The sequence below is a fragment of the Pelodiscus sinensis genome, unplaced genomic scaffold (genome assembly GCF_049634645.1).
Source record: "Pelodiscus sinensis isolate JC-2024 unplaced genomic scaffold, ASM4963464v1 ctg51, whole genome shotgun sequence".
NCBI lineage: Eukaryota > Metazoa > Chordata > Testudines > Trionychidae > Pelodiscus > Pelodiscus sinensis.
This window is the reverse complement of record NW_027465873.1, coordinates 1-27,887: the sequence shown is the minus strand read 5'-3', so window position 1 is coordinate 27,887 and position 27,887 is coordinate 1. Positions and strand designations below refer to the sequence as shown.

The 27,887-nt window shown below is 44.0% G+C and overlaps 1 protein-coding gene across 3 annotated transcripts; it reads left to right on the top strand.

Moving 5' to 3' along the window:
- LOC142824168 (eukaryotic translation initiation factor 4E transporter-like) lies at nt 1-27,881 on the top strand. Of its 3 annotated transcripts, none has more exons than XM_075915887.1 (6): nt 9-300; nt 1,275-1,394; nt 17,897-17,970; nt 19,021-19,148; nt 20,235-20,528; nt 25,184-27,881. In XM_075915887.1, the coding sequence occupies exons 2-5, from the start codon at nt 1,302-1,304 to the stop codon at nt 20,366-20,368; spliced, it is 429 nt and encodes a 142-aa protein (XP_075772002.1). In that variant the 5' UTR covers nt 9-300; nt 1,275-1,301; the 3' UTR covers nt 20,369-20,528; nt 25,184-27,881. The 3 variants fall into 3 exon arrangements, with proteins under 3 accessions (XP_075772005.1, XP_075772002.1, XP_075772004.1); XM_075915889.1 differs by having other exon boundaries at nt 24,051-27,881; XM_075915890.1 differs by lacking the exons at nt 20,235-20,528; nt 25,184-27,881 and adding an exon at nt 19,753-20,228 and having other exon boundaries at nt 1-300.
- Nucleotides 27,882-27,887: the final 6 nt, after the last annotated feature.

Genomic DNA, 27,887 nt, shown 5'->3' with positions numbered 1-27,887 from the left:
CTCTATTTCCTGTGGTTGAGATGAAGCGCGGGAGTTGAGCAAATCGGGAGAGGGCGCTCGAATAAAATAGAGAAGGGGGGGAGTAGTGGTGGTAGAGTGATGTGAGCAAGTGGGAGGGAGGGAGGGAGCGAGCGAGCCAGCCATGTGTGGAGAGAGCGGCACGGGACGTCTCTAAGACGCGGGGGGCGGGGCGGGGCGGGTAAGATAGAAGCTGGTTGCCAGAGCTAAGGAACGCCGTAGGCAGTGGCAAGGCCTTGTGAGTTAGCTGAGCGCTGTGGAGGGGACCTCGCTTTCCGCATAGTGAGTACCTCCTTTATCTGGGGTTGGGGGGTCTGGTTGCTAGCTGAGACGTTACTTGTGTCCGTGCTTCAGCGTTCCCCGCTCAACACTGGCGTGTTGGTGTTTGGGCCTAGTAGGACAGAGAGGCCCTGATTTTTCTTTTTTCTGGGCTAGGGCCTCCATGCAGACCTATTGCTGTGTGGGCAGGTGGCGAGGGGTTGGTACCTGCACGGGGTGGGGAGATGCTCTGGTTTTACTAGCCATGAGACTGGGAGGTGTTCTCTGCGTTGGCCATTGTGCCTTGGTTTGCCAACAGTCCCTTATTCCAGTCTTCATTTTTTCACTTCTATACAAGAAGGTTAGGAGCTGCCAAGTGCAGCAAAAACAGCCCGAAATACCTGTGCTGAATGTAGGTGCTATTAACAATAATCATTATGGTCCTATTGGGAGGAGAGATGGGTGGGGTGTTAAAGAACTGGTATTTTTTTAAATAGTGTTGGCAACTCGGGGTTTGCTCTGCAAGCCATGGCTTGAGGGATGAGGCCCTTCCATGGTCCACATGTGATTGGGTACTGTCCTGTACTGTACAAAATGGGGTGCAAGTGACTGTCAGAGCCAGGATGCGTGGGTCCCTAGGACTGCCCACCTGGGGTGGGGGGGGCTTCCTATCCAGTCTCTTTCATAAACTTCCCTTCTGTACTCTGGTTCTGCCCCTGTGATAATCTTTGTTGCTCTAAAGCCATTTAAGAGCTGTGTGTCAGAACTACAGGGAAGTCCAAGCACCTAAGATAAATGGAAATATTTATTCTAGAGATGTTAGAATTAAGCTTTTTTTTATTGCTAGTTAGTTTGGGTACATAACCAAAATGTCAAACAGTGGAAATATCTGTTATGGAATGTAATTAAGTGTTAAGTTGGTGACAGGGTTCCAAGGTGTAGACCATAAAATCTTCAACTGTACTGTCTTATTAACATAGTTCTGTTTTTTTAATTAGGTCAATAGTCAAGGCTTTCAAGTAGACATGGATAATAGAGGGGCTATAGCAGAAGTTGAAAATGGTGACACTTCCCTTGACTTGAACAGACTAACATTAAAATCTCATCGTTACACAAAAGTAAGCTAACTCACTCTTAAAACTGTGAATTGAGTGTTTATGAAACCAACTTAGAGCTGGATTAAAATGGAAACAGTATCAATTTTTAGAAAAAAATAGCCTACTTTCCTCTTAGGCTTTGTCTATGGTAGATTTGAAGATGTGATAGATGTGATATTGGTGTATCAGGGGTGGCCAACCTGTTACAGACAGGCCCAGGGAGCCGGGGGCCCTTTGTAGGGGCATGGAGGTGGCTTTGTGGACTGCGGGGTATGCTTTGTGAGCCACGTTTTCTGTGGTGAAGAGCCGCATGCAGCTCGTGAGCTGTGGGTTGGCTGCCCCTGGTGTGTATATTAGCTAGCATCTTTTTAAAGGCCTAGTGTAGCAAGGGAGACAGCATCACCTCACTGTAGCATTAGTGTGGTCACATGCTAAACTGATTGAATTTGATGCCTATGTTTGTCTTCTGCTAGACTTGTAAGTGTGTTGGCAAACGTGATGAGTAACATGTGATGTCTTAAATTCTAGTCTGGTCAAGTTCTAAATAAGCTAATCCATGAAAGAGTCCTAGGAGGAAGGATAGGTTAGTCTCCTTGGAATGTTCAGTTATAGTGTGTATAGCTGTATCAAATATGGCTTGTAAATATGTATACTATACTCCAATGCCTTGTGCAGTGAATGCAGTTTCAGAACTTATGAAGTGAGTTGCGTTGTGAAGCATGGGAAAGCTAAGGCCCTCCATAAGACGATAACCGATTTAGAATTGGAAGAAACTTTCAAGTATTGACATAAGCTTTATAGTTCTTGCCATGTTATCAGTTCATGCACTTAAACTATTCAGTTCTTGTATATTAGAGATAAGATGGTATCTCACTTTGTTAATATTGCTATTCTGGGTTTTCAGCACTGCTGAAAGCTTTCAGGGTGGACTGACTTTAAACTTTTTAATCACCCCAAAAAAAAAAACCCCAGCCTTTTTGAGAAGGTGATTTAAATAAGACGGACTGCTTAGAGTGCACTTAATTTTGGAGTAGTCCCCATTAAACTCTAGCACGTTTTGTCAAAAAAAAAAAAAAGAATCTGTCTCCCTTGGGAAAGTTGAGTTATGCTGAAGTAAAATAGGGAATAGACTTAAGGCATCACCATTACAGTCTGTGGTCATGATGTTCTAAAATAAGGGGGCATGTATTATGTGTAATAAAATAAGACAATGACACTCATTGGCAATTGGAAACTCTAGATTTCTCCTACTGCTGCTTTCTGTACTCTATACTTGGGTGATAGATTCTAAACCTAGCTAACTAAATGAGCACTAAGGATTAGCTGAAATGTTTCTAGCAACACCTGACAGCAAACAGTTTGGGAATTTACTTGTCAGATCACACTTGCACTAAAAGGCATAATCTTGAAGAAACGATGCATTGCAAAGTTTATTAAAGTTACTAACCAGTTGATCCACTCAGCCATATCCATCTCATTTGCTCCCAATAAATAGTTTTTCTTGCATTTCATTCTTGTAACTAGGCCCTGTATCCTCTTGCAGTGTTTACACTTGTACTCTTTTTACCCAGGGAATTAATTTCTTCAGAATATTCCCAGATAAGGTGTCTCATGTCCAGAAGCCAGGACAGTTTTTCCTGTGACAAGTGTAGGGGGAATATAGAAAGCTCTGTGTCGAATATCTTCCCTTTTTCCTGCCAGTCCACTCCACTGTTCCTTTCTATGCTGCCTCCATCCTTTCCTGCATTTTGTCTGTCTGAAGATCATGTCTTCACTAACTCCTCTGCCATGCTTGGCCAAGGTACACCACAAGCACAGAACAAAAACAATCCTATACATATTGTCTGTCTCTGCACATGTTACTTTTTAGTCTGCTGAGAAACAAATTGAAAGCCCAGAACTTTCAAGAAGCAATTGCTAGTAGTTAGTCTGGACCAGGCATGTCCAAAGTCCGGCCCGCGGGCCAATTGCGGCCCGTGTTCCGGTTTAATACGGCCCCCAGGTAATTTGGCAATATCTATCTTTTATGGCCCCCAACAAATCCATATGTATTGAGATGAATACATTGTAAAATCTCAGTTAATGTCAGTTGGTCTAAATCAGTTATAAATATATTTGGACACAACATGTATACTTGGTGTTATGTTCCTGTTCATATTTTTTGAACTTAAAAGTTGACAGACAACCTTTATTACCAATAATATATAATGTACTTTACAATGTTCCTGACATATATTTCAGCTTCCTGGATTTTTTTCATCTGGCCTTCAGATATGAAAGGCAGAGTGATTTAACACTTGTTTAGATTTGTCATCCATGTGACGAAATGAAAAGTATGCCATTTGCAATAAACTTTGCATAAAATAGTTAATTTGCATTTAATTTTAATGGTTCAAAGAATGTCAGGCAAAATGGTCGGCCCTCACGCATGTTCACTTCATCAAATCTGGCCCTCTTTGAAAAAAGTTTGGGCACCCCTGGTCTGGACGGACTAGAGCCATAGTCTCAGAAATGAATTCATCTGTCCTATGTTTGTGATTAACTTGTAACTGTTTTCAAATGAGAACTGTAGGGTTTTTAATTGAATTTTAATCTATTTTTATCCACCCTGGTTGGTTTCACTGTGGGAAGACATAAGGAAGTTGTTTTTGTTATGGTGATTAGGATTTAACTGTGGTGGATGCTATGCAAACAAATTAAAAAGTTGATTCCTGCCCTCAGTTTACTCTTCGGTTCACTGATGAAAGACTGGTTTCTTCCAGCATACCTTTTTAAACACGGATTCAAAAATACGCCTATATGTAAATAGGAATTAGCAAGATGTGCACAAAGAGATCCTTGCTGTTGGTAAGACCTGGGCTCCTCTTATCCCATATCTGCATTAGTTTTACTTGTCTGCAGATCACTGCTCTGCAGATGTGTAAAAACATTCACTTCCCTATGACAGAGTTAACTTTAAGTGAGGGACTGAAATGTTGATCTGGCAGAGTTTTTAATGGTTTAAAATCAGTAATGATTTGTCAACTGCCTAAAACTTCTTGATCGGAGAGGTGGAATTAAGTTGCTTAAGTCTTGTGCATGTCTTCACCTCAGTCTTTAGTTGTGCCAGTGTGCCTAGTCTCCTTTGCTATTGCCTTGCTCAGTAGTTTTGAGATTGTACTCCCCACCCCCATACAGGCCAAGTATCACAGCAGTTTTCCCTAAGACTGAATACAGTATGTGGCTTCCTTTTATTTGGGGGGGGGGGGCGGGGCTGTGCTAGTCTGGACTACAAACTGGTCCAATTAGTGGTGGTTTAGCTATTCATTCTCCTTGTTCCTAGGAGCTAGAAACAGTTAAATGTGGATTAATATCTGCCATGTAAAGATGGCACTGCAGGGCTATTACAAAGATCACAAGTGGGAGGGCAGTTGGTCCACACATTACGAAAGCTTACAAACTCTAATTTCTATTTCAAAAGGTTGCTAGTACAAATTTTATAACTAAAACATAGTTATTTCAACAATGCTTAGCATGTTTGGCTATGTCTAGACTGGCATGATTTTTTCCGCAAATGCTTTTAATGGAAAAGTTTTTCCGTTAAAAGCATTTGTGGAAAAGAGCGTCTAGATTGGCACGGATGCTTTTCCGCAAAAAGTGCTTTTGTGCAAAAGCATCTGTGCCAATCGAGACGCACTTTTGCACAAGAAAGCCCCAATTGCTGTTTTCACCATTAGGTCTTTTTTGTGCAAAATGGTTCTCAGCTGTCTACACTGGCCCTCTTGCGCAAAAGCATTTGCGCAAGAGGGCTTTTTCCCCCGAACGGGAGAGTCGTATTTGCAGAAGAACACTGATAATTTTACATTAGATCATCTGTGTTCTTGCACAAATTCAAAGCGGACAGTATTAGACAGCTGGCAAGTTTTTCCACAAAAGCAACTGCTTTTGCAGAAAAACTTGCCAGTCTAGACGCAGCCTTTGTGTTAGTGTTGTGCCATACTATTATTCGCATTTGATGATGAATAAGGGAACTGAGGCAGAGATGAAATTGCAGTGTTAGTAGGGATGTAAAATCCTGTTTAATCAGTTAACTGACTAAACAGGATCCCATGGGCAGGGGCCGGCAGCTGTCTCCCAGCCCTGCAGGGTTGCTGGTTATCAGGGTACTATCACACAGTAAGGGTGATGCTTACCATGTAACTGGTTAACCAGTTACCCATTGACATCCCTAATAGTCAGTCACTGAAATGGCCAGGGCTAGAACACACATGCTCATGATTACCAACCCAGGGTCATTGTTATAGCTTACTAGAAGATTTACCTGGTGTTACTTGGGTTATTAAACAAAACCAAAAACCCCCACTTATTTGAGTTTTGTTTTTCTTCATTTAAATCAGTGGTTCCCGACTTTTTTTTTTTTTTTTTTGGTCCCAACTGGAGAGTGGCAAACCTATTCTCAAACTTTTTTGGCAGACTGGTAACATTTTATTTGCATATTCATTATGTAAATAAAACACTTCTGGTCTGCCAAAAGCCCAGCCACCACTGCCAGTGCTAACCCTAGAGCCCCCTGCCCCTTAGAGCCCACCACCAGACCATCCCAGTACCAGCCTCCTGTTTCCAGAGCCCCATAGCGCGCGCCCCCCCTGCAGCTAGACCTGCCCCTTGAGCCCCCAGTACCTGCAACCCCCCCCCCCACCTAGCCCTGCACTGCTGCTTGCATCGCAGTGGCTCTCTCCAGGGTACATTGCCCCCCCTCTCGCCATGGCTCTTGGGAGAGGGGTGTCCTGCCTTGCCTCTCAGCCAACCAGCACTGGGCAGGGGCACGGTCTCCTGCCTGCCTGGGGAAGAGCGCTTCCCTGTGATGTGGGAGGGCTCTTCCACAGCTGGGAGGAGACCGTGTCCCATGCTGGTTTGCTGCCTGCCTCTCAGCCCATGCTTCTCCCAAGAGTAGTGGTGAGAGCAGTGTACCTCAGCCCTGGCATCCAGAGGTCTGTGGCCTGGTGGTTGGGAATGGCTGACTTAAATCATTGTTCTGGGGATGTGGGGTTCAGTGTACAGGTAGCCTTGTGGAAAGGACAACTCCAGTCCCCTCACCACACAGCTTGGGGCCAGGTGAGAAGCACCTGTCCACGGCTGCAGTGGGCAGCAGGCTGGGGGAGGGATGCCTGTGTGTCTGTCTCCCAGCGGGGGGGCGCGTGCGCGCGCACACACACACACACACACATATATAGTAGAGTGAGCCCTCCTTTCTCCACCCCTGCTGCCCCAATGGAGTTATAGCTGTTCTGGTCCTCATGTCTAGCCCCTTGTTGCTCCCCATGGTCATTATACAGTATAACTGTGCCTGCTAGCAGCCCCCCTCCCTTTGTTTCTCATAAAATGGAATCTCATTTCAGGGAAATCCCATTATCCTGTGAGACAGCCTGCTGGCTAAGCCAGAGCTCTGCCACTACAGCCTGGCTGAAAAGGCTGATTACAGCCAGCTGAGCAAGTCCAGGCCTGAAGGGCTAATGGAAGCAGCTGTGGGCCTCATTAGCCAGAGGGCTAGATAAGGGGGTGGCAGGTAGAAGGAAGGAAAGCAAATCAGGGAGTCAGTGGGTGGCTGAATGTGCTCCCAAGCCAGAAGCAGAGGCTGGCTGAGTTAGCTGCTAGAAAACCAAAGCTCTGTAAATAGAAAGTGGTGGGAAACTGACAATAAAAGGCACAGGTGACTGCACCAGAAAGGGTCTCTGGTTGATTTGTGAACAAAGAAGGTGTCCCAGGGTGAGGGGCCTGAGTGAGGACTTTGCCACACCTGGCACAACCAAGCTCTTACACAGCTTCCTCTTATAACTTAAAGCAAGTTAACAAATTTGGTGGTCCTAGTTCTTGAACAAATGGACCCATAGATGGGGGAGATGCTTCTAAAATTATATAGTAAGATGGTGTCTCATGCTATTTTGAAACTAGTAAACTAAGTTTCTGCTTTTGAGCTTCCTATTAATAGAGGATTTGGTAAACTTATACTATTTAGGCCTGGTCTGACTAAAATGAGTTCTGGATTTTAATTTTTTTAACCCATGGTCAACATAGCTATAATGACCTAACCTCTAGTGTGGAAGCATTCTTTAGTCCTCTTAGCTGCATCTATTCACCTACATACTTTCCTTTGGGCAAGTGGTGGTCCTGCATTGATGGAAGAACCCTTTCTGTTGATTCAGGTTGTATCCACTAGAGGATTATGCCAGCATAGCTGGGGTGCTATATGGCCAAAGCTGTATGGTGCTGTGCATGTTAACCATGTTCATATCTTCCCTGTTTAGGTAAATAAAGTGCTAGCTTTTCAGCCTCACGTATTCACTGATATTTCTAATTTGTTTAAACTTAATGTTTGTCAAATGGCTCAATGTCTCATTGATTTAGCAAAATGCAAATTTTAATCTGGGTGGATGGGGGTGTGTGATTTTTTTTTTTTTTTTTTTTTTTTTTTTAAATCTGAGGAAGTGGGTCTGGCCCACGAAAGCTCATCATCTAATAAACCATCTTGTTAGTCTTTAAAGTGCTACATAGTCCTGTATTTTGTTTCAGCTACACCAGACTAACACGGCTACATTTCTATCACTATTCTCTCTCTCTCTGTGTGTGTGTGTGTGTGTGTGTGTGTGTGTGTGTGTGTGTGTGTGTGTGTGTGTGTGTGTGTGTTGCACTCATGTCAAGCCTCAAGCATATGTAAGGACATTAGACTGGTTATATCGGGTCTGACTAGTGGTCCAGCTAGTTTAGTATCTGGTCTTCCCTCTGAAACACATGCCACTGTTGGAATAAATGGAACAGGGCGATTGTGTGATCCATCTTCTGTGGTCCAGTTTCTGGCACTCTGAGGTGTAGGGACACCAGGGTGTGCAGTTACATACCTGAATCATCTTGGTTAATAGCTATTGGGGGACCTATTCTACATGATATCAAATTATTTTTGAACCTACTTATTCTTTTGGCCATCAGTGCTACAGGAATGTCTTTGCTGTGCAAGGAACTGATGTTGCTCACCTCCATTATGCTTAAATGGAGCAAATCAGAATGACATGATAGCTGGTCTTGTAGCTCAGTGTTTCTCAACCTTTTTTTTATTAAGTACCCCTCTTTCCAAAAAAAGTACCCCCAGTACCTACCGTTTTCAGACACACGATTTTTCTACCATTGCAACACATTTGTTTAGACAACTTAATCATGGCCGGGTGGGTGGTGAAATTTTTGTTTAAAAAAAAAAAGTACAAAAATAACACTAACATTGAAAACTCAGTTTTCTCAAATGTCAGTTGTTGACTTACCCCCCCCCCCCGACTTCTCTTGAGTACCCCAAGGGTACTCGTACCACTGGTTGACACACTGTTCTAGCTATCTTAAAGTTCACTACAGCATAGTTTCTGAAGTTAACTTGATACTCTTTATTTGAAGACTTAAATGTGTGGCATAGTCATAATTTGACATTGGCCAGTTAATAACTAGTACAATATCCATTTATAATAGAAATAGTCACTATATCTAGGGTACATCTACACAGCCGGGCTTAACTCTAAATAAGCTACGTGATTGACATAGCTTATTTCGGAATTGGGAGCATCTACACAGCACTTATTTTGAAAGAGCACTCTTCCAATTTCACTTACTCAGACTCGTGTAACCCTCATCGTACGAGTAGTAAGAAGCCTTCCAGCTTGACAGTATTTCAACATCATTTTGAAATGTTGCTTTCTAGACATACCCCCTAGAGATGAGCCAGTACTGTTGAGGAATGTGTCGGTTTGGAGTTAAGATCTTCCAAATTTTAACTCCAGCGCTACCTCTATTTGAATCGCTATAATTGGGAGAAAGCATGTCTGCTTTGCAAGAGTGATTGTTTACTAAATATTTTCACAGCCCTGTGAACATAATTAACCCCAAGTAATTTGCCTGGTACTGACATTAGACTTACCAGTCTGTAATTGCCAGCGAGTCTAACGTCAGTACCGGGCAAATTAGTCAAAACAGTAGTAAAGAATAAAATTGTCAGGCATGTAGAAGAACACAATTTGTTGGACAAAAGTCAACATGGTTTCTGAAAAGGGAAATCCTGTCTTACTAATCTGTTAGAGTTCTTTGAAGGGGTTAACAAACATGCAGACAAGGGGGATCCAGTAGATATAGTATACTTAAATTTTCAGAGAGCCTTGGACAAGGTCCCTCACCAAAGGCTCTTGTGTAAATTACATTGTCATGGGATGAGAGGGAAGGTCCTTTCATGGATTGAGAACTGGTTAAAAGACAGGAAACAAAGGGTAGGAATAAATGGTAAATGTTCAGAATGGAGAGGGGTAACTAGTGGTGTCCCCCAAGGGTCAGTTCTGGGACCAGTCCTGTTCAACTTATTCATAAATGATCTGGAGAAAGGGGTAAGCAGTGAGGTGGTAAAGTTTGCAGATGATACTGAACTGTTTAAGATAGTCAAGACCGAAGCAGACTGAAGAACTTCAAAAAGATCTCACCAAACTGAGAGTGGGCAACAAAATGGCAAATGAAATTTAATTTGGATAAGTGTAAAGTAATGCACATGGGGGCGGGAAATAACCCCAACTATACATACAGTATGATGGGGGGGGGGGGGGGGGGGCTAATTTGGCTACAACAAATCAGGAAAGAGATCTTGGTGTTACGGTGGCTAGTTTTCTAAAAACTTTCACACATTGTGCAGCGGCGGTCAAAAAGGCAAATAGAATGCTAGGAATTAAGACAGGGATAGAAAATGAGACCCCGAATATCTTGCTGCCCTTGTATAAAACTATGGTACGCCCACATCTTGAATACTGTGTACAGATGTGGTAGTCTCACCTCGAAGATAATTTGGCCTTGGAAAGGGCAACTAAAATGATTAGGGGTTTGAAATGGGTCATATGAAGAGAAGCTACAGCGACTGGGACTTCTCAGTTCAGAAAAGAGGAGATGGGGGGGGGGGGAGAGATAGGATAGAGGTCTATAAAATCATGAGTGGTGTGGAGAGGGTGAATAAAGAAAAGTTATTTATTAGTTCCCTAAATAGAAGAACTAGAGGACATCAAATGAAATTAATGGGTAGCAGGTTTAAAACTAATAAAAGAAAGTTCTTCACACAATGCATAGTCAACCTGTGGAACTCCTTGCCGGAGGAGGCTAGGACTATAATAGTTTAAAGAGAAGCTAGATAATTTCATGGAGGTTAGGTCCATAAAAGGCTATTAGCCAGGGGATAGAAATGGTGTCCTTGGCCTCTGTTTGTCAGAGGCTGGAGATGGCTGGCAGGAGACAAATTGCTTGATCGTTGTCTTCGGTCCACCCTCTCTGGGGCACCTGGCCCTGGCCACTGTTGGCAGACAGGATACTGGGCTAGATGGACCTTTGGTCTGACCCAGTATGGCCATTCTTATGTTCTAAGGTAATGAAACCTAGAATTAAACTAGTTTCCTGCTTTTAAAACCAGTCACTGAGACTAATATTTGCCCCAGCAGGTAAAATTTTGCAAAGCTGTTATATAAAACACCTTCCTTTCTAATGTGTACTTGCTGTAACTTAAGCTTTACAGCATGCTGTAATTAAGAAAACACAGGAGAATTGAAAACAGCATGTAGGTCCACCTGAAGGAAAGGCCTATCAGGTCAACTGTAACCTTGCTTGTGGCTGAGCAAAACATCCCTCTAAATTTAGTCATCTAGCCCTGTGCATCTGAAATAGTTGTGAAATGTATGAAAACATCTACAGTTAAACATTGCAGTAATTAAACATTTAAAGAGTAATAGGCTAAAAAAGTACTCTTATTTTTAGCTGGTAAATAGCAGGAAGGCTGTTAAATTGTGCTTACCTAGCTAATCATATAGTCCACACAATTTGTATCAGCTATATGATTAGTTGATGGGACCGTTCTGCACAGCTGCAGCAGGGGTAGCTCCAGGAGCCAGCTTAAGCCAGGACCAGGCAGTCACAGCTCAAGCCGGCTCTGGGAACCATCCATGCTGTGGCTGTGCATTTTAAATGTAGTAAGAGCCGCCGGGTTCTTACTAAGCTTCAAATGCAGAGGTGCAGCATCCTGGACTAGCATGAGCCAGGACTTCTTGGTCCTGGCTTGTACTGAGTCCAGCTGCTGCAAACAGGGGCTTGTGCCGGAGCAACCTCTGTTCCTGGCAGAAGGCAGGCTGGCTGGGATTGGTCCTGCCTTTGGCAGGGGGCTGGACTCGATGACCTTCTGAGGTCTTGTCCAGCTCTATGATTCTATAACACAGGCTGCTCTGGTACCAGCCCCTGTCCATGGTGGGGGGGGGGGGGGGGGTGGTGGTGAGCTCCCCACTGCAGACAGCCTCCCCATTGTCTCCCCCCCACTGCCTCTATCAAAGGTGGCAGGGGAGAGAGCACCCCAGAGAAGGGGCTGGGGGGAAACCAGCTTTTAAGCTGGTTTCCCCCAGTGCCAGCTCCTGTTCTCTTCTCTTCTCCCCCCCCCCCCCTTGCTGGGGGGGGGGGGGGGGGGCTGTGTGGAGGGCAGAGGCACAGTGGGGAAAGAGCCTAAGTGGGGACTGAACCAGTCCCTGCTCGTGCTGGTTCCTGCTGCAGTGCTTCAGCCTTTGAGATGTAGCAAGGGCTTTCGAAGTTGAAGAAATAGAATCTGGACACTGTATGTGAAGCAAGCAGGAGAGTTTATTACACACACAGTGCTGGGTGGAGTGTCACTTGCTAAGCTCAGTGAACACTACCAAACAATAGGTTACTACTAGTTATATAAGGTGCTCAATGGGCAGACCAAAGTGATTGGGGGGGAGGGGGAGATCCTGGACTCATTGGATAGATGCTAATAGTAAGGCAAGATAAGAGCAATAATATAAAGTTACATAGTGTTTCCAGTAGAACAAGTATTTAAACAAAGCAGACATCAATCACCAGTTAAGTGGTGATATGTCTGTCAGCTTTGAGCAGGTATCTCTGCAGGATGTTGTCCATCTGGGGATTAAAGCAGAAACATTGAGTACTTAACAATGGCACAATTGTGCCTAGCAGCACTGAATGTGTCCTGTCCTGTTCTGTCTTCCACCCTGGGCTAGGTAGGGGTGTGTGTGGGCGGGGGCGTTGGGGGGGGGGCGCGTTGGGGGGGGGGGGGGGAGAAACTATCATGTACTGTTTGTGTGCCAGTCCCAGACTCCAAATTTACAATAGGGGTTCTTAACAGAATATCATAGTCTGCCTCAGAAATTTTCATCCTACACAGTCAGAGCATGAGAGTATGAGGACGTTGTCACCTGGCAAGAAAAACTGTAAACGTATGAGAGCGCACCTCTAATTTGTGTGTGTGTGTGTGTGTGTGTGTGTGTATATCAAGCTGCCTTAGCTAGTACGTTAAAAGCATCATTGCTAAAAACAAGAATTTTTTTTCTTCTGCCTCCAAAAAGTAAAGAACACTGAAACTCTTCTAGCATTTTTGTTCTAAGTTTAGTAGAGAAGCCATTTTAGACATACTTCCATCCATTCAGGGTATTTATGCCACTTTTTAAAAGTCCTTTTAATCTGCTTCAGCCTCAAGTTATTTCAGGATGTGTACATCCCAAATGTTTCTAGTACACTTAAAATTAAATGCCTTCTGAGTAGGGGTGTAGGCAATTAGGTGACTATCCAATAAGCAGAAGCTTAGTTGACTAGTGATTCATAGACTTTAAGGTCAGAAGGGACCATTATGATCATCTAGTCTGACCCCCTGCACAGTGTAGGCCACAATCTCACCCACCCCTCCTAGAATAATCCTCTCACCTATATCTCAGATATTGAAGCCTTCAAATACTTTGAAGACCCCAAGATGCAGAGAATCCTCCAGCTGTGAGCTGTACCCCATGCTACAGAGGAAGGCAAAAAACCTCCAGGGCCTCTGCCAATCTACCCTGGAGGAAAATTCCTTCCCGACCCCAAATATGGCGATCAGCTAAACCCTGAGCATGTGGGCAAGACTCACCAGCCAGACACCCAGAAAGTTCTCTATAGTAACTCCTATCATCCCTCCATTGACCTATTTTCCACTGATAATGAATGGTCAAGTGTTACCAAGATCATGTTATCTCATCAAACCATCCCCTTCATAAACCCATCTAGTTTAATCTTGAAACCAGATAGATCTTTTGCCCCCACTACTTCCCTTGGAAGGCCGTTCCAGAACCTCACTCCTCTAATGGTTAGAAACCTTCGTCTAATCTCAAGTCTAAACTTCCTACTATCCACCTTCTATCCATTTGTTCTTGTGTCCACATTGGTATTAAGCTTAAATAATTCCTCTCCCTCCCTGGTATTTATCCCTCTAATATATTTAAAGAGTGCAATCGTGTCCCCCCTCAGCCTTCTTTTGGTTAAAGTAAACAAGCCAAGCTCCTTGAGTCTCCTTTCATAAGACAGGTCTTCCATTCCTCGGATCATCCTAGTGGCCCTTCTTTGTACCTGTTCCAGTTTGAATTCATCCTTCTTAAACATGGGAGACCAGAACTGCACACAGTATTCCAAATGGGGTCTCACCAATGCCTTGTATAATGGCACTAACACCTCCTTATCCCTACTGGAAATACCTCGCCTAATACATCCCAAGATCGTATTAGCCTTTTTCACGGCCATGTCACAATGGCGGCTCATAGTCATTCTACAATCAACCAGGACTCCGAGGTCCTTCTCCTCCTCCATTACTTTCAACTGATGTGTCCCCGGCTTATAACTAAAATTCTTGTTATTAATCCCTAAATGCATAACCTTACACTTCTCACTATTAAATTTCATCCTATTGCTATCACTCCAATTTACAAGATCATCCAGATCTTCCTGTATGATATCCCGATTCTTTTCTGAATTGGCAATAGCTCCCAATTTTGTGTCATCCGCAAATTTTATTAGGACACTTCCACTTTTGGTGCCAAGATCAGCAATAAAAAGATTAAATAAAATTGGCCCCAAAACTGATCCCTGAGGAACTCCGCTAGTAACCTTCCTCCAACCTGACAGTTCACCTTTCAATATGACCCGCTGTAATCTCCCCTTTAACCAGTTGCTTATCCACCTCTCAACTTTCATATTGATCCCCGTCTTTTCCAATTTAACCAATAATTCCCCATGTGGTACTGTATCAAATGCCTTACTAAATTCGAGGTAGATTAGATCCACTGCATTTCCTTTAGCTAAAAAAATCTGTTACTTTCTCAAAGAAGGAGATCAGGTTGGTTTGGCACAATCTACCTTTTGTAAAACCATGTTGTAATTTGTCCCAATTGCCATTAGCCTCAATGTCTCTAACTACTTTCTCCTTCAAAATTTTTTCCAGGATCTTACATACTACAGATGTCAAACTAACAGGCCTATAGTTACCCGGGTCGCTTTTTTTCCCTTTCTTAAAAATTGGAACTATATTAGCAATTCTCCAGTCAAATGGTACAACCCCTGAGTTTAGAGATTTATTAAAAATGTTTGCTAATGGACTTGCAAGTTCCTTTTAATATTCTTGGATGAAGATTATCTGGGCCCCCCGATTTACTCCCATCAAGCTGTTCAAGTTTGGCTTTTACCTTGGATATGGTAATATCTATCTCCTTATCTTTAGTCCCATTTGTTAACTTACCATTATCTCTAAGCTCTTCATTAGCCTCATTATCTCCGTCAACTCTAGTCTCTCCGGCTGCGCGCACACGCGTGCGCGCCCCCCCCCCCCCCTTGCTGTCTCTATCATAGAGGCAGCAAAGGGGAGGGGGGGCTGGAGCAAGAGTCGGTGCTGGGGGGAGCCAGGCACAACGTGCAACACTACTTCAGTCCCCACTTCCGCTCATGCCGCTTCTGCTGCAATTCTGCCTTTGAAATGTACAAGAGCCCCAGCAGGGCTCCATACACTTCAAAAGGAAGCCCCGTGATCCCTGCGGGGCTTCTGCTTTTGAACTGTAGCAAGAGCCCAGCAGGGCTCCCTTCTAGACTAATCCTATTGTTGATGGAAATCCCATTGACGACTACTTGATTGATCTAAATTTAACATCCCCACTTGAGTATCCTGCAACTAATGAAGCTTCACTTCTGTCTTAGTTTAACTTGTCTCCATTACTCACTGGATTGATGCTGCAGCGATTGATCCACCATTGGTTGGTTTTTTTCATTTCATCTAAGCGGTAGCGCTAAACTGACCTCCAAATGCTCTGTTGTTGACTCCACCTACTCTTCATCCCGCGGGGGTGGGGGGGGGCAGGGGAATTACTGCAGTCCCTGGGAAAGCATCTGCTTCTGACCTTACTGCATGGAAGACACCATGGTAAGTAGGTCTAAGTGTGTCAACTTCACTATGCTATTTTCATAGCTCAAGTTGCATAATTGGGGGGGGGGGGGGGGGGGAGAGTATAGACCAGGCCTTAAGAGTTTAGGAGATGGGATTAAAATTTTCTTTTTTTAAATTTACCATGGGATGTGAATTACTTGCTCCTAGTATCAAAGCAAATAATCTATTTAAAATGGCTCAATCCTCTGCTTCCACTCCTTGTTAAATTGTGTTCTCTGAACAAATTGCTCCATCACCATTCTAGTGGTTATAAAGGCATGATTTCTCAAAGGATAAGCAACTTGAAAAAGTTCTCATGGGCTGGGGAACCTTTTCTGCGTCGGGGGCCACTGAGCTGCAGAAAAATCATTCGGGGCTGTACACAAGTGAGATGTGAGGGGACTGGAGCACCAGCACAGGTTCCCCAATGCTGCGGGGGGGGAGGAACCCTGAAACTTGGGGGCCAGAATCAGGTATGCTGGGGGTCACATCCCACCCCTGCCAGAGGTTCCCCACCCCAACCTAATACTTACATTTCTAATTATCACTTTAACAACCTTATTTTTTTTCCACTGAAGCCCTCCCTCCCCAGCATAGATGCAAAACAGTTTGTTGCTTTTGACCAAGCAGAGTGTGTCACCAAATCTAATCTTTTTTTGGGAATACCATCTGCTAGATACCTGTTTAATTTTTTTTCCCCCGTATGCTAAGCTCTTTCTCCTCAGGCAGAGTGTCCTTAAATTGTAGTCTAACATCTAATAAAGATTTGCATTGATCCTTTTATGTACAAAAGATCACTTCACGTTCATAAAAGTTTGAACAGACAGCATAGCAGTTGGTTGGTTACTTTTTCACTTGTCTTGCCTCCAGTTGGCATTAATAGTGAATCCTGCAAGTATCCAAAATAACTAGTATCTTAACCTCTTATCAAATGTCTAATCTATTGGTAATCTAGCCAAAAAAAAAATACATAAAATCTAAGTGAAGTGATACTGTGGATTTAGGGGGTCTTCGTCGAACCTGTCAACTCACAGGGCCATGGACTAACAGGATTATGGATTCGCTTCAACATAGTCGACTAGGGATAGTTTGTTCTATTAGTCTCACTACGTCACTGCTACTATAGGCTGGCTGTGTCTACACTGGCACCCTTTTCCGTAAAAGGGATGCTAATGAGACACTTCGGAATTGCAAATGCCGTGGGGGATTTAAATATCCCCCGCGGCATTTGCATGAACATGGCTGCCCTGAGCCAGAAAAAAGCGGCAGCCATGTTCATGCAAATGCCGCGGGGATATTTAAATCCCCCATGGAATTTGCAATTCCGAAGTGTCTCATTAGCATCCCTTTTATGGAAAAGGGTGCCAGTGTAGACACAGCCACAGAGTGCACATCAGCAAGCACTGCAGAGCAATGCATATAAGAGTAAAAGGCACTTAGAATGCTTACGTCCTTTCTACTGCGGGGAGTCCTGTCTCTGATCCTCGCTTCAAGGGCCACGGTCGATGTGGCTCCAGTTGGGGGAATCCAGGGCACCCTCCGAGGCCTAGGTCCCTGGTGAAACTCACCAGGCATGGGACTCCCAACACTAGTTATATTACAGTTGTTTACCGGGTGTGCACGTACTGGCTCAACGCCATTGTTATTGCTCTTATGAGCTGAGACGGAGGTCAAACTTGTTTATGGCTCAGTAGTTTCCCAGCTTAAGTGCATGGATTAAAGCTGATAAGGGCCAGCTGGTGCGTGTTTGCAGTGTACAAGGCTGTACTAGGCTGGGTACAGCAAGGATGGAAACTTCCATCCCAGCCTGCTGAGCTGCAGGCCCCACATATTGCTTGTGACAGAACCTAAGTCTAACTCTTCTTGATTCAAAACTCAATTGCCCTTTTAATTTGAGCTTTGACCTCAGTCGAACTTAAACTTGACTCAGATCTAAGCTCCTTGTATGTAGAGAATTCTATCTTAATTGTTTCTTCTATAGAGGGATTCAATCTTATGGCTGTGCGGTAGTCCATCTAGATATAGTTTGTGTTGGAAGGATAACATCTCTATTATGGCTGAAATTAAAAATAGACAAGTTTGTAGAATCTTCAAAGTACAAGTCAGCGTACAGTGACTGCAATACATGAACAAAAAAAATCAGTTAATTTCATCCATGATATTTAAATAAACCTATATTCTGGAATAAACTTTGCTCTCTGTTTATATCCTACCCAGGTGAGAGTCAGAACTTACCACTTTTCCTTTCCAGGCAGAACTCTTGGATATTAAAGAGCATCCCCACTCTAAACGGAGGCCTTCATGTCTTTCTGAAAAACATGACAGGTATTTTCTTGTCTTAAAATAAATTAAACTGTTTTAACTGTGTACTCTTAAGTTCCACAAGCAAAACCATGAAAGCACTTGTGAAGTCCCCAAACAAGGCTTGTTTTAAGCTAATGCCTTTCAAAAAATAGCATTGGGTAGTCAGAGTATATTCAGTGCTATACCTGGTATCTCTACTACTCCCTGTGTGTCTGCATGGTGTATGATTTGTAGCATGAGAGAAATGCCTTGGAGGATAACTGTACGTAGTACAGATTTTTGATTTATTTATTTATTTTATTTACAGGCTCTCAAAAAAAAAATAGACTTTAGGCCTTTTCTTGACCCCAATATTTCCTTTCTCCCTGGTCCTTCAGTACTGGCAAAAAAAGACCCTTCTTAGAATTGAACTGTCTGGAGGCAAACTTTGGGGGGGGGGGGGGGGGGAAGGGGAGCCAAGTTCAATACAGCTGTCCTAATACACCCAGGTTGAGCTTTGAAATTGTTTTGTTGCAGTAGGAACCATTACAACTTCTTGCTGACTCCTGGTAAAATATAGTAATGATAAATTGTCATGGCAACTTTGCTTTCTCATTTCATTCACTTTGAGTGCAAGGCATGTGCCTTCTACCTATGAATGACTTGCTAAAGAGAGACTGGTATACCAGTAAGGTTAGTGTGTTACAATTCGGCCATTTGCCCAAGAGAAGTTATTTGGGGTTGAAAGGGAAGTCCTGTTGACATCTAACAAGATTGGAAGAAAACATCTTATTCTTGGAAGACAAATAGGTGATCGAAGTGTCAACTGAAGCGTTGTAAACTACTTAAGATATTGAGCGCATATCTGTGCTATCTTTATACTGATATTTGACAAGAAAATGTGGAACAATTCTAACTTCATAAAGATATCTATAACACCATGTATTTGAGCCAATTTAAGGTAGGAAACTGGATGCAGACTTGAATTGAATTGAAAATGCCGTAGCACAGATCATTCTAGTCAAGTATTATAATGGATTAGTGGCTTGAAGTGAAACCTTTTAAAGGGTTTTGTAACTTTTATTTGCATAGTGATGGAGTTTGGGACCCTGAGAAATGGCATGCATCTCTGTACTCAAGTTCAGGGCGAACTTCACCAGTGGAAGGGTTCAAAAGAGACTTGGATTCAGACTGCACTTCTCTCGTGCGCAGGATAGTTGGTGAGTGCACCACTTTTACCATATGGGGTACTCAATAAGAAGCAGCTAGGATAGTGGCAAAATTAGTCCCTCATGGTTTACAGTGGTGATATAACACTGAGTGTTCCTTTCCCCACAACTTTAAGCAAAATCTGTTTGCTTTGGCAACAGTCGTGGGTGCTAGTATAGACAATCCCCCTTCAAAAAAGTTGAGATGACCTTGGGGGGGGGGGGGGGGAGAAGCCATCCACATGTCTATCCTATTGCCCTTCCTAGTAAGGATGTTAAGGGCTAGTAGACTATCTGATAAGCAAATGCTTATCGGATAGTCAGTCAACTAGTTGATTTCCCCCCCCCCCCCCCCCCAGCTGACCCTAGGCTCCGTGTGGCGTTTCAACATTCTGAGTCCCCCGTTGACCCCGGGGCTCCATGAGGGTGCTTCTGCTTTGAAATGCACAAGAGCCCCCACTGCGGACTCTTGTACACTTCAAAGCTGGCTTGCCGTGCAGCACAGAGTCAGCGGGACTTCCCGCTGGCCCTGGGCTGCACGCGGAGTTCTGCATGCCTCCTTTGAAATGTAAATCGACTAGTAAATTAACTGCTAATTAACATCCTTACTTCCTAGTGGAACTATACTATTGGACTTCCCTGTAACTGAAGTTTAAGGCCCCCGTGAACCTGTCTCGTGGGGAAAAACGCTTGGTTACGATATTGAAGTCTTGAATTCCTCTGTAAATAACTGCCATGTTCTAGTTTGAGTTGGTAGTCTTTTTGCTATAGTTCCATAAATATGGTAAATCCTACTGCTTCACTTCTCATCGCACTTTGTGGGCAGTGCTTTGAGGTTACATTAAAGCAAGAAACTACTTGGAAAGGATTATGGCTCTGTAGACATGTATCACTAGATGTGAACCATTTTAACTTCTCCATAAATGCTCCGTATTTCTGTAAAGTGTCCATTTTCAAGTACTTGTAGCTAAAACTGTAGCTACAGTCTAGTGTTTTACAAATGACCTCTAATTCAAGTGGCTACTTTTCAAGCTTCATGTTGATCTGTTCTCTAGAACACATCTCTTACATAGACAAGCTTACTCTTCCAATCTGCAGATCCTAGGGATTGGGTGAAAGATGATGCTTTGGATGTAGTCCTAAGTCCTCAAGGCGGAGCTTTGGAGGAGGCTGCACGTGACTGCAGCTGTAAGCTCACGTCGAGCAGGAAGCCCTTTGGAGAAGGAGAGTGATGGTGTTCGTGTTACTGGTGGACGCAGGATTGGCAGTGGAGAATAATCTCTGCCCGTAATTTTGATAAAGACCATCGGGGCAGTGAAAAGGCATGCATGATACTAGAGATGTGCGGGGACAGAGATCGTGAGAGGGGACTACAAAGACAAACGTTTCAAGGTTTGTTCTCATAACTCTGCTTTCCATAGCAAATTTGATAGGTCTGGTATGGTCTCAATGCCTATTCAGTCTCTGGTATTTCAGATAAAATTGTGAGCTTGTGATGGCTTGTGGTGTTTGGACTATCTCCTAGATGAGATGGAGATTTTTAAACTTTCTTGTTAGAGCTGTCGCACTTAAACTTGATGGCAATAACCTAAGTGAGTGAAACAAATATGACTAGGGCTGTCAATTGACCTGCGTTCAATGTCTGTGATTAACATGTTTAAAAAAAAAAAAGCATTAATTGCAGGTGTTAATGCTGTGTGCTGCTGTTTTGAAGTGCTGCTCCAGCACTTCAAAGGGGCAGCACAAGCAGAGCCAGGGATCAACTGGAGTGCCCAGCTGATCCCTGACTCCACTTGCACTGCTCCTTTCAAGTGCTGCTGCGGGCAGTGCTTCCAAGGGGCAGTGCTGCATGGAGCCTGGGGTCAGCCGGGAACTCTAGCTCATCTGGGCTCCATGCAGTGCTGCCCTGTTGAAACGCCACTGTTGTGTTTCAAAGGGGAGTTGTATGTGACACAATCTTTTAATTGTGCAAACTAAAAATTGTAATCACTTGACAGCCCTAAATATGACTAAGGAATTTTGGTGGTTCTGGTACCCCCAAAAGTTTGACTTTGTCTTTCCATCAGACTAGAACACTGCCTAGTAGACAGTGTATCAGAAAGCGGAGTTGCATAGCTTGACTACAACTTTCAGTCTTATGTAGAAGGTGACATGCTGTCTTGCCACAGTTCTCATTAAGAAATCCATTTCATAACTTCAGTGGAAGCTAGACTTCTCACCCGCCATTAGGAAGTAGCTTATGTCCTGAATTTATTTTATTTATTTATTACACAGGTAAGAGAGACTCCCAAAACTGTTTTAATCCTTAGAGCACGGTTTCCCAACCTATGGGTCGGGACCCAAATATGGGTTGCCAGGTGTCTCCCCAGGTGGCTTTTAAAGGAGCCATTCACACATTTTTTTTTTGAGTTGCTCTGGGTCACCAAGTCTTCCTGAATTGTCATAAATGGGTCCCCATCTAAAAAAGGTTGGGAACGGCTGCCTTAGAGCAACTGTGGATATTAATATAGTGCTTAACAGGCTTGGACATCTATCTCCATGGTTGTCTTATGGCCATGGGTTCCATAGGCTAACCTGTGTTGTGTGAGAGCATTTTGTCAGCTGTTTACATTTGCTGCCTTTCAACTTCACTAAGGGGTACGTCTACACTGCACACTTATTTCAAAATAAGCTATTCTGGAAGAAATGCTCCGAAATAGCACATCTACACTACAGGGAAGCCTCATAATTAGTCCAAGGCAGGCTTCCCTAATGTGGATGTGCTACTCGATTTAGAGCCCCAAGAGGCACTAGGGAGTAAATTAGTTTGAATGGCCCCTGGGGTGGAGCTATTTTGACACAGCCATTTCAAAATAGCTGTAGTATGGATGCTCCCCTGCTGCTATTTCAGAATAGGCGGCGTTCTTTGTGGAATGAGGTTTACAGAAGTCAGAATAAGCTGTCGTTTCAAAATAACAATTGCTGTGTATATGCATTATTTCAAAATGTCAGTTATTTCAAAATAACTGTGCTGTGTAGACACACCCTAAATGTCCCTGTGCCTTTCAAAGAATGTATCCTGTTAAGTAGGATAACAGAACTAGATGCAAATTTAGGGATGTGAACTTGTATCCTTGGACTGTTAACCCTCACGGTTCAATGCAGCGCCCCCCCCCCCCCCGTATTGGAGGCAGTGGGGGGAGGCAGGAGCCAATGCGCGTGAGCAGCTAGCTTTTAATCATAGAATACTAGAACTGGAAGGGACCTTGAGAGGTCATCGAATCCAGTCTTCTGCCCTCATGGCAGGACCCAGTACTGTCTAGACCATCCTGATAGACATTTATCTAACCTCCTCTTAAATATCTCCAGTGATGGGGATTCCACAACCTCCCTGGGCAATTTATTCCAGTGTTTGACCACCCTGACAGTTAAGAACTTTTTCCTAATATCCAACCTAAACGTACCTTGCTGCAGTTTAATCTGGCTCCTCGTGTGTGCTGGCTCCCACAGAGCCACCTGCTGCTGCTGCTTCTATGCGAAGGGGGGGGGGGTGCCGCCAGGCAGCAGCTGGTGCTTACGGGGAGCTGTCTTAAAAGCCAGCTCTCCACAAGCACTGGCTCCAATCTGCCCCTGTGTGTAGAAGTGTAACTGCTGAACTTCAGCAGTTACAGGTTTACAGAAATAAACTAATTTTAACACTCCTAATGGAACTAGACTTAACTTGATGTCATTTAATGACTTGGAGGGATGTGTTCAATGTTTCTGCAATACTAAATTGGGTGGTGTCAGCTGTATCTTGTATAAAGGCCCAGAGTAATGGAAAAATGAGCAGAAAACATTCTCCTTTGAGCTAGAAAATACAAACTAATGTGTCTGGGGAATAAGTTTGCATTGTAATATGTCAACAAAACAAGGGTGGATCTTAAAAAAATCAGATTAGCTTTTTTTAATAAAGCTGCTTTCATACTTAAGCAGGAACTTAAGGTTTAAACTTGCCATCTATTAGTAATTGAGTGTGTTTGCTAAGCTCTTAAACAAAATTCTGGACTAATGGAAGTCCCTGAGTAAGCATCTGGAACAAGTTGGTTGAAGTGCTCAACCATTTTTTGACCGCAAGAGCTCATGAAGATGCAGTGAACACTAGCATTTATTTAAGTCATTCAGTTTAATGACTGAAGACAAGGAAGGCTTGTTTTTCCTCTTAGTCTAAGAAATACAAACTGGGACTCTCTAGTTTAAACTGTTTTTGGTCACCACCTCCTTCAACCTTTTCCAAGTGAATGCTATTGATACTTGCATAAGAAAAGTTTATTAAAACAATGAATTGGCACACTTCAGAAAGCTTTATTAAATTATGCACAAAACCAGTAGTTAGGTGGAAGTTAAATACAGCTTAAACAATTTTACTAGTAAACTATATATAATCGAAAATGAATGATGCACCTGTTTAACAGAATTATTTAGACTTAAGATTTTAAGTTATGCAATTGCTTGGATGTATGTAGATACCAAATTTAGTGCAGAAGCTATACTGCTGTGTTTACACTAAATGGAGGATTGATGCTCCGAAATCTATTTTTCAGCATTTGACTCGGCTTTAGCATGTTCTCACCAGACCTGCTAATGCTGAGGGCACATCTGTTGACTCCCGAGCTCATTGCAGTTGTGGGGAATAAGGAAGTTGATAGGAGAGTTTCTCCTGTCAGCCTCCAGCTGTGGGGCTATCCCAGAAAAATCAATGAAGGGTATGTCTCCTCCAGCTAAGCAATTCACGTAGCTGGAGTTGCGTATCTTGCATTTATTTTTGTCCGCTAGTATAGACCTGGCCTCCGTTGCAAATCACTGTGTTCAATGAGTAAACATTCATTAGTAAACATTTTTTTCCTAAAAAGTCTTACATTTGTACTCTAAAACTAACTTTTCTTTTAAATCCAGGTTTCCTGCTTGCTGATTTTAAATGGCTGACTTAAATCACCTTGCTGGATTTGAATCCAGAAAGCCCTACAATTTGAGGGAGTATAGAGTGAATAGCTGTGTATAGCCCCATAGTGTAACTACAGCTCATCTGCTCTAAGTACCTTAATGCCAGAAGAGTATTAATAAAATATAGTTGAGAGAAGAACAACAAATGACTAGGGCAGGGCTGGGTAAAATATCGCCTGAGGGCTGGATTCAGCCCACCAAGGCACCAGATCTGGCTCGTGGACACAGTGGGGAGCCCAGGCAGGCTCCCTGATTGCCTTGCCCCACCTACATGCTGCTCAGAAAAGCGGCTGCTGGGCCATTTCTCTGTCACTACTGAGTGGGGGGTTGGGGGTCGGCTTCATGAGCTGTCCCACCCCAGGAGGATCCCATTGGCCAATGGGAGCTGTCTGTTAGAATAACAAGTAGCACATAAAGCGTGCGGCCCCCCCCCCCCCCCCCCAAGCACATTTAGTTCTTCACACATGCACATGGCTGCTGCAACCTGTGTCCAGGCAGGCAGGCAGGCTGCCTCAAACTTGCTGGGCTGCTGGCTAGCAGTCATCCAGGTAAGTCTCCCAGCCACAGCCTGCCTCTGGCACTCCAGCCCAACCCTCTGCTCCCCCACTCCTGTCCCTCACCTTCACCTAACCCAAACCTGCACCCATACCCCCTTGCAGAACCTGCACCCCAGGTCCCCTGCCCCAGGTCACAACCATCTCCTTCACCCAAACTCCCTCCCAGACCCCACACCACCTCCATTAATATGGAAGTGTGTGCGGCCCTCTGCCACTTTACAGAATCTTGGAGTTGCGCTGCGCCGCCGCGCGCCCCCCCCCCCCCCCCCCCCAATCAAAAATTGTTGCCCACCCCCTGGACTAGGGGATGTAGAATAACTAAATGTGTAACTTGTCAAAATTCACTAGGGAAACTACATGTGCTCAAAGACTATACAGTATAAATAGTAGGTTGATGCTATCTGCGATTTATCTACATTTCAAATGTTTTCAACAATTGCTGGTGAACCAATATGAAAAAATTGCGAGTGTTTGAAGTATAAAACAAGTTCTAATTTTCCTTCTCCATGCTGTAACTACCAACTTCAGAGGGAATTTGGGGATAGCAAACGTGTCTTTGGGGAACATAGAAGGAATGATTCTTATGCGAGGAAGAGCCAGAGTGGTTCTCTGCTGGACCCACAAGTCAGTCTGAAACCATTGAGCTCACTGGATTTGATGATAAAATACTAGAGGAAGATCATAAAGGACGAAAACGAACAAGACTGCGCACAGCCTCTCTGAAGAAGGTATGTAACACCAAACTGGAATGGCAAGCGCTGTTCTCCTTTAACTTCAAGTTGGAAGGCAAACTTTGTCTGGTAATACTAATGGGTGACATGATTTTATTTCATCGTGGATAGAGTGTCTGACAGGTCACAGGCAATAGTCACAATCGGACTGGTCTGACTCATTTTGTCAGGAATGTTTTCAGTTACTAAAATGGGGAGGGAGGGAGGAGGGTCTAGCTAAGCTGCAAGAACCCCCATTGACCACTGGCTGGGAACTGGCACAGGGGATGCTGTCCCAGGGAGGAGGCCTCAGTCAGATTCCATGACCTCTAACATCATCATAGCCTTAATAATGGGTATATAGATGGGAAGACTAGATGAAATTTAATGTTTTTTTTTTTTTTTGCTTAGCAGCATTGAAGGCTGCATTTGTACTCATGCTTTCCCAAAAACCTCGGTCTTCCATTAATAGATTTATATTGGGTTGGAAAATACTCATCCTGACACATGGCTCTTAATCATTCTGAATCACACAACTTGAAGCAAGTTTCAACAACTTTATTGCTGTGAAAATATTACCACCCTCTGGCAAATCTGGGAGTGTCATGTGGTGGGGATCCTGAGATTAAATCATGCACAACCTCCCCAGATGAAGATAAGATTCTTGTAGTAATATCTCTTGACTGGTGATGCTTGCAGGGGGGAGGGGAGGGTTAGCATGCTACCCATAACCTGGTCTGTTTGTCTTGGCTATCTAGTCATTAGATGCTGCTTTGGTTGAAGCAGTAGCTTTGGATGCTTGACTATCTGTAGAGCCCTAAACAGATAAGTTTGTGGGGATATAAATTGGTATCTGCAGAACTTCAGGGCTCTCTTGGGAACTGCAGCTGCAAAAGGATCAAAAACATGGAGATGCTGCTCCCTAGGAGTCCACACCCTGCTCCCAGCCCTTCCATGCAGCTGTCCAGAGGTGATCTGGTGGCTGCCCCAGTGGAGAGTGTCCTTGCTGCCAGGCCCTGATGGCAGGAAGATGTCCTGGGGGGAGGAGGCTGTCTCCGAAACTTAGGTCTTGGCTGTCAATGGTAGCAGGCAAGTGGCGCATCTGATATCATCCTCCACACTGCTGCTAGAGGGAGTGTCTTGGGAGGGAATCCACTGACTGGCTTGGGAAACTAGTTGGGTCACCCTTAGAATCCCATGCAGCTGCTTATACAAGCAGCACATTTGTGGCGCTGACCTAGATTGTTTGCCTCCTTTGTCTTCTGGTATACTTGCCTGAAGTCTTATTTTCACGTGGCACTGCTGGGCATCCCTGGTGTATACTTTCTCCACCATGCCCTGTGCAATCTTGGCATAGATATCTGCATTTTCTTCTCCTGCTTCATAGTTCTGCCTGAATTGATTCCTCTCCCGATATAGCAATGCGGTTCAGGATCTCCTGCATGCTCCATGCTGGGGATCATTTGTGACCTAGGGTATTCATGGTCAGGTGTGCTGCATGGCAAGCAGATGGAGAAACAAAATTCAAATTTGCCTGGGGCTCTTCTTGTGCACCTGAAAAGCAGCAGAGTCCTGGCCAGAGCAGTTGCATCAGGGTACTGCAGAACCAACCTAAAAGCTGACCATGCAAGTACAAAGCAAGAGTACCAAAATTGCATTTAATGGCCCTTAAAGTTGCTCTTGCGCAAAAGGAGCCATCTACACAGCTTTTTTGCGCAAAAACCTCTTGTGCAAAAGGGATCTGAGGAAATGCAAATGAGCACTCCATTTGCATGCCTCTTGCAAAAGAGGCTTGTAGTATAGACACAGCTTGAGTGTGTTTGGAAAAACTTTTTTGCCTCTTTGTGGAGTGGGCAGGGTGAAGGAGTAGATACTGCAGCAGCAGGCTCATGAGGACAGCAGGAAAGAGCTGTTTTTAAAAATAGGGTTTGTATAAGAATCTGTCTGATCTACTTCAAATATTTGGCCAATTTTTATTTGGCCATGGAACCCTTTTTTAAAAAAAAAAAAAACGCTGGGGGGAAACTGGTCGACCAAAAAACCCCCCAAAAAGCTGGCCCACCCCTAAGACTGCAGTGGCCAGCAGCCCCAGGTGCCTGCCCCTAAGACAAGCATGGGGGGGGGGGGGGGGAAGTGATCAGGTTCTCGCAGAACCCTTCCACTTTGCAGAACCCTGGGGGTTCCGCAGAGCACTATTTGGGGAAACACTGATCTAGGGATTCATGTGTCCAGTAAGATCTGTACAGATCTAAGGGTATGTCTACACTACAGTGCTATTTCGAATTAGCTTAATTCGAAGTAATTATTTCAAATTAATTAATTTGAAATAACGCATCTATACACAAACTATTTCGAAATAGCACATCCACACTGAGTGGACCCTGAACCGAAGTTAAGACTGGCCGGAACAGTGCTGGCAGGGCATTAGGTTATGACTTAGTGTGTGGGGTTGCTGCCTGAGGCTAACTGAGCTCCGTGCTTAAAGGGACCCGACCCCCACCCCGGACAGACAGTTCTCAGGG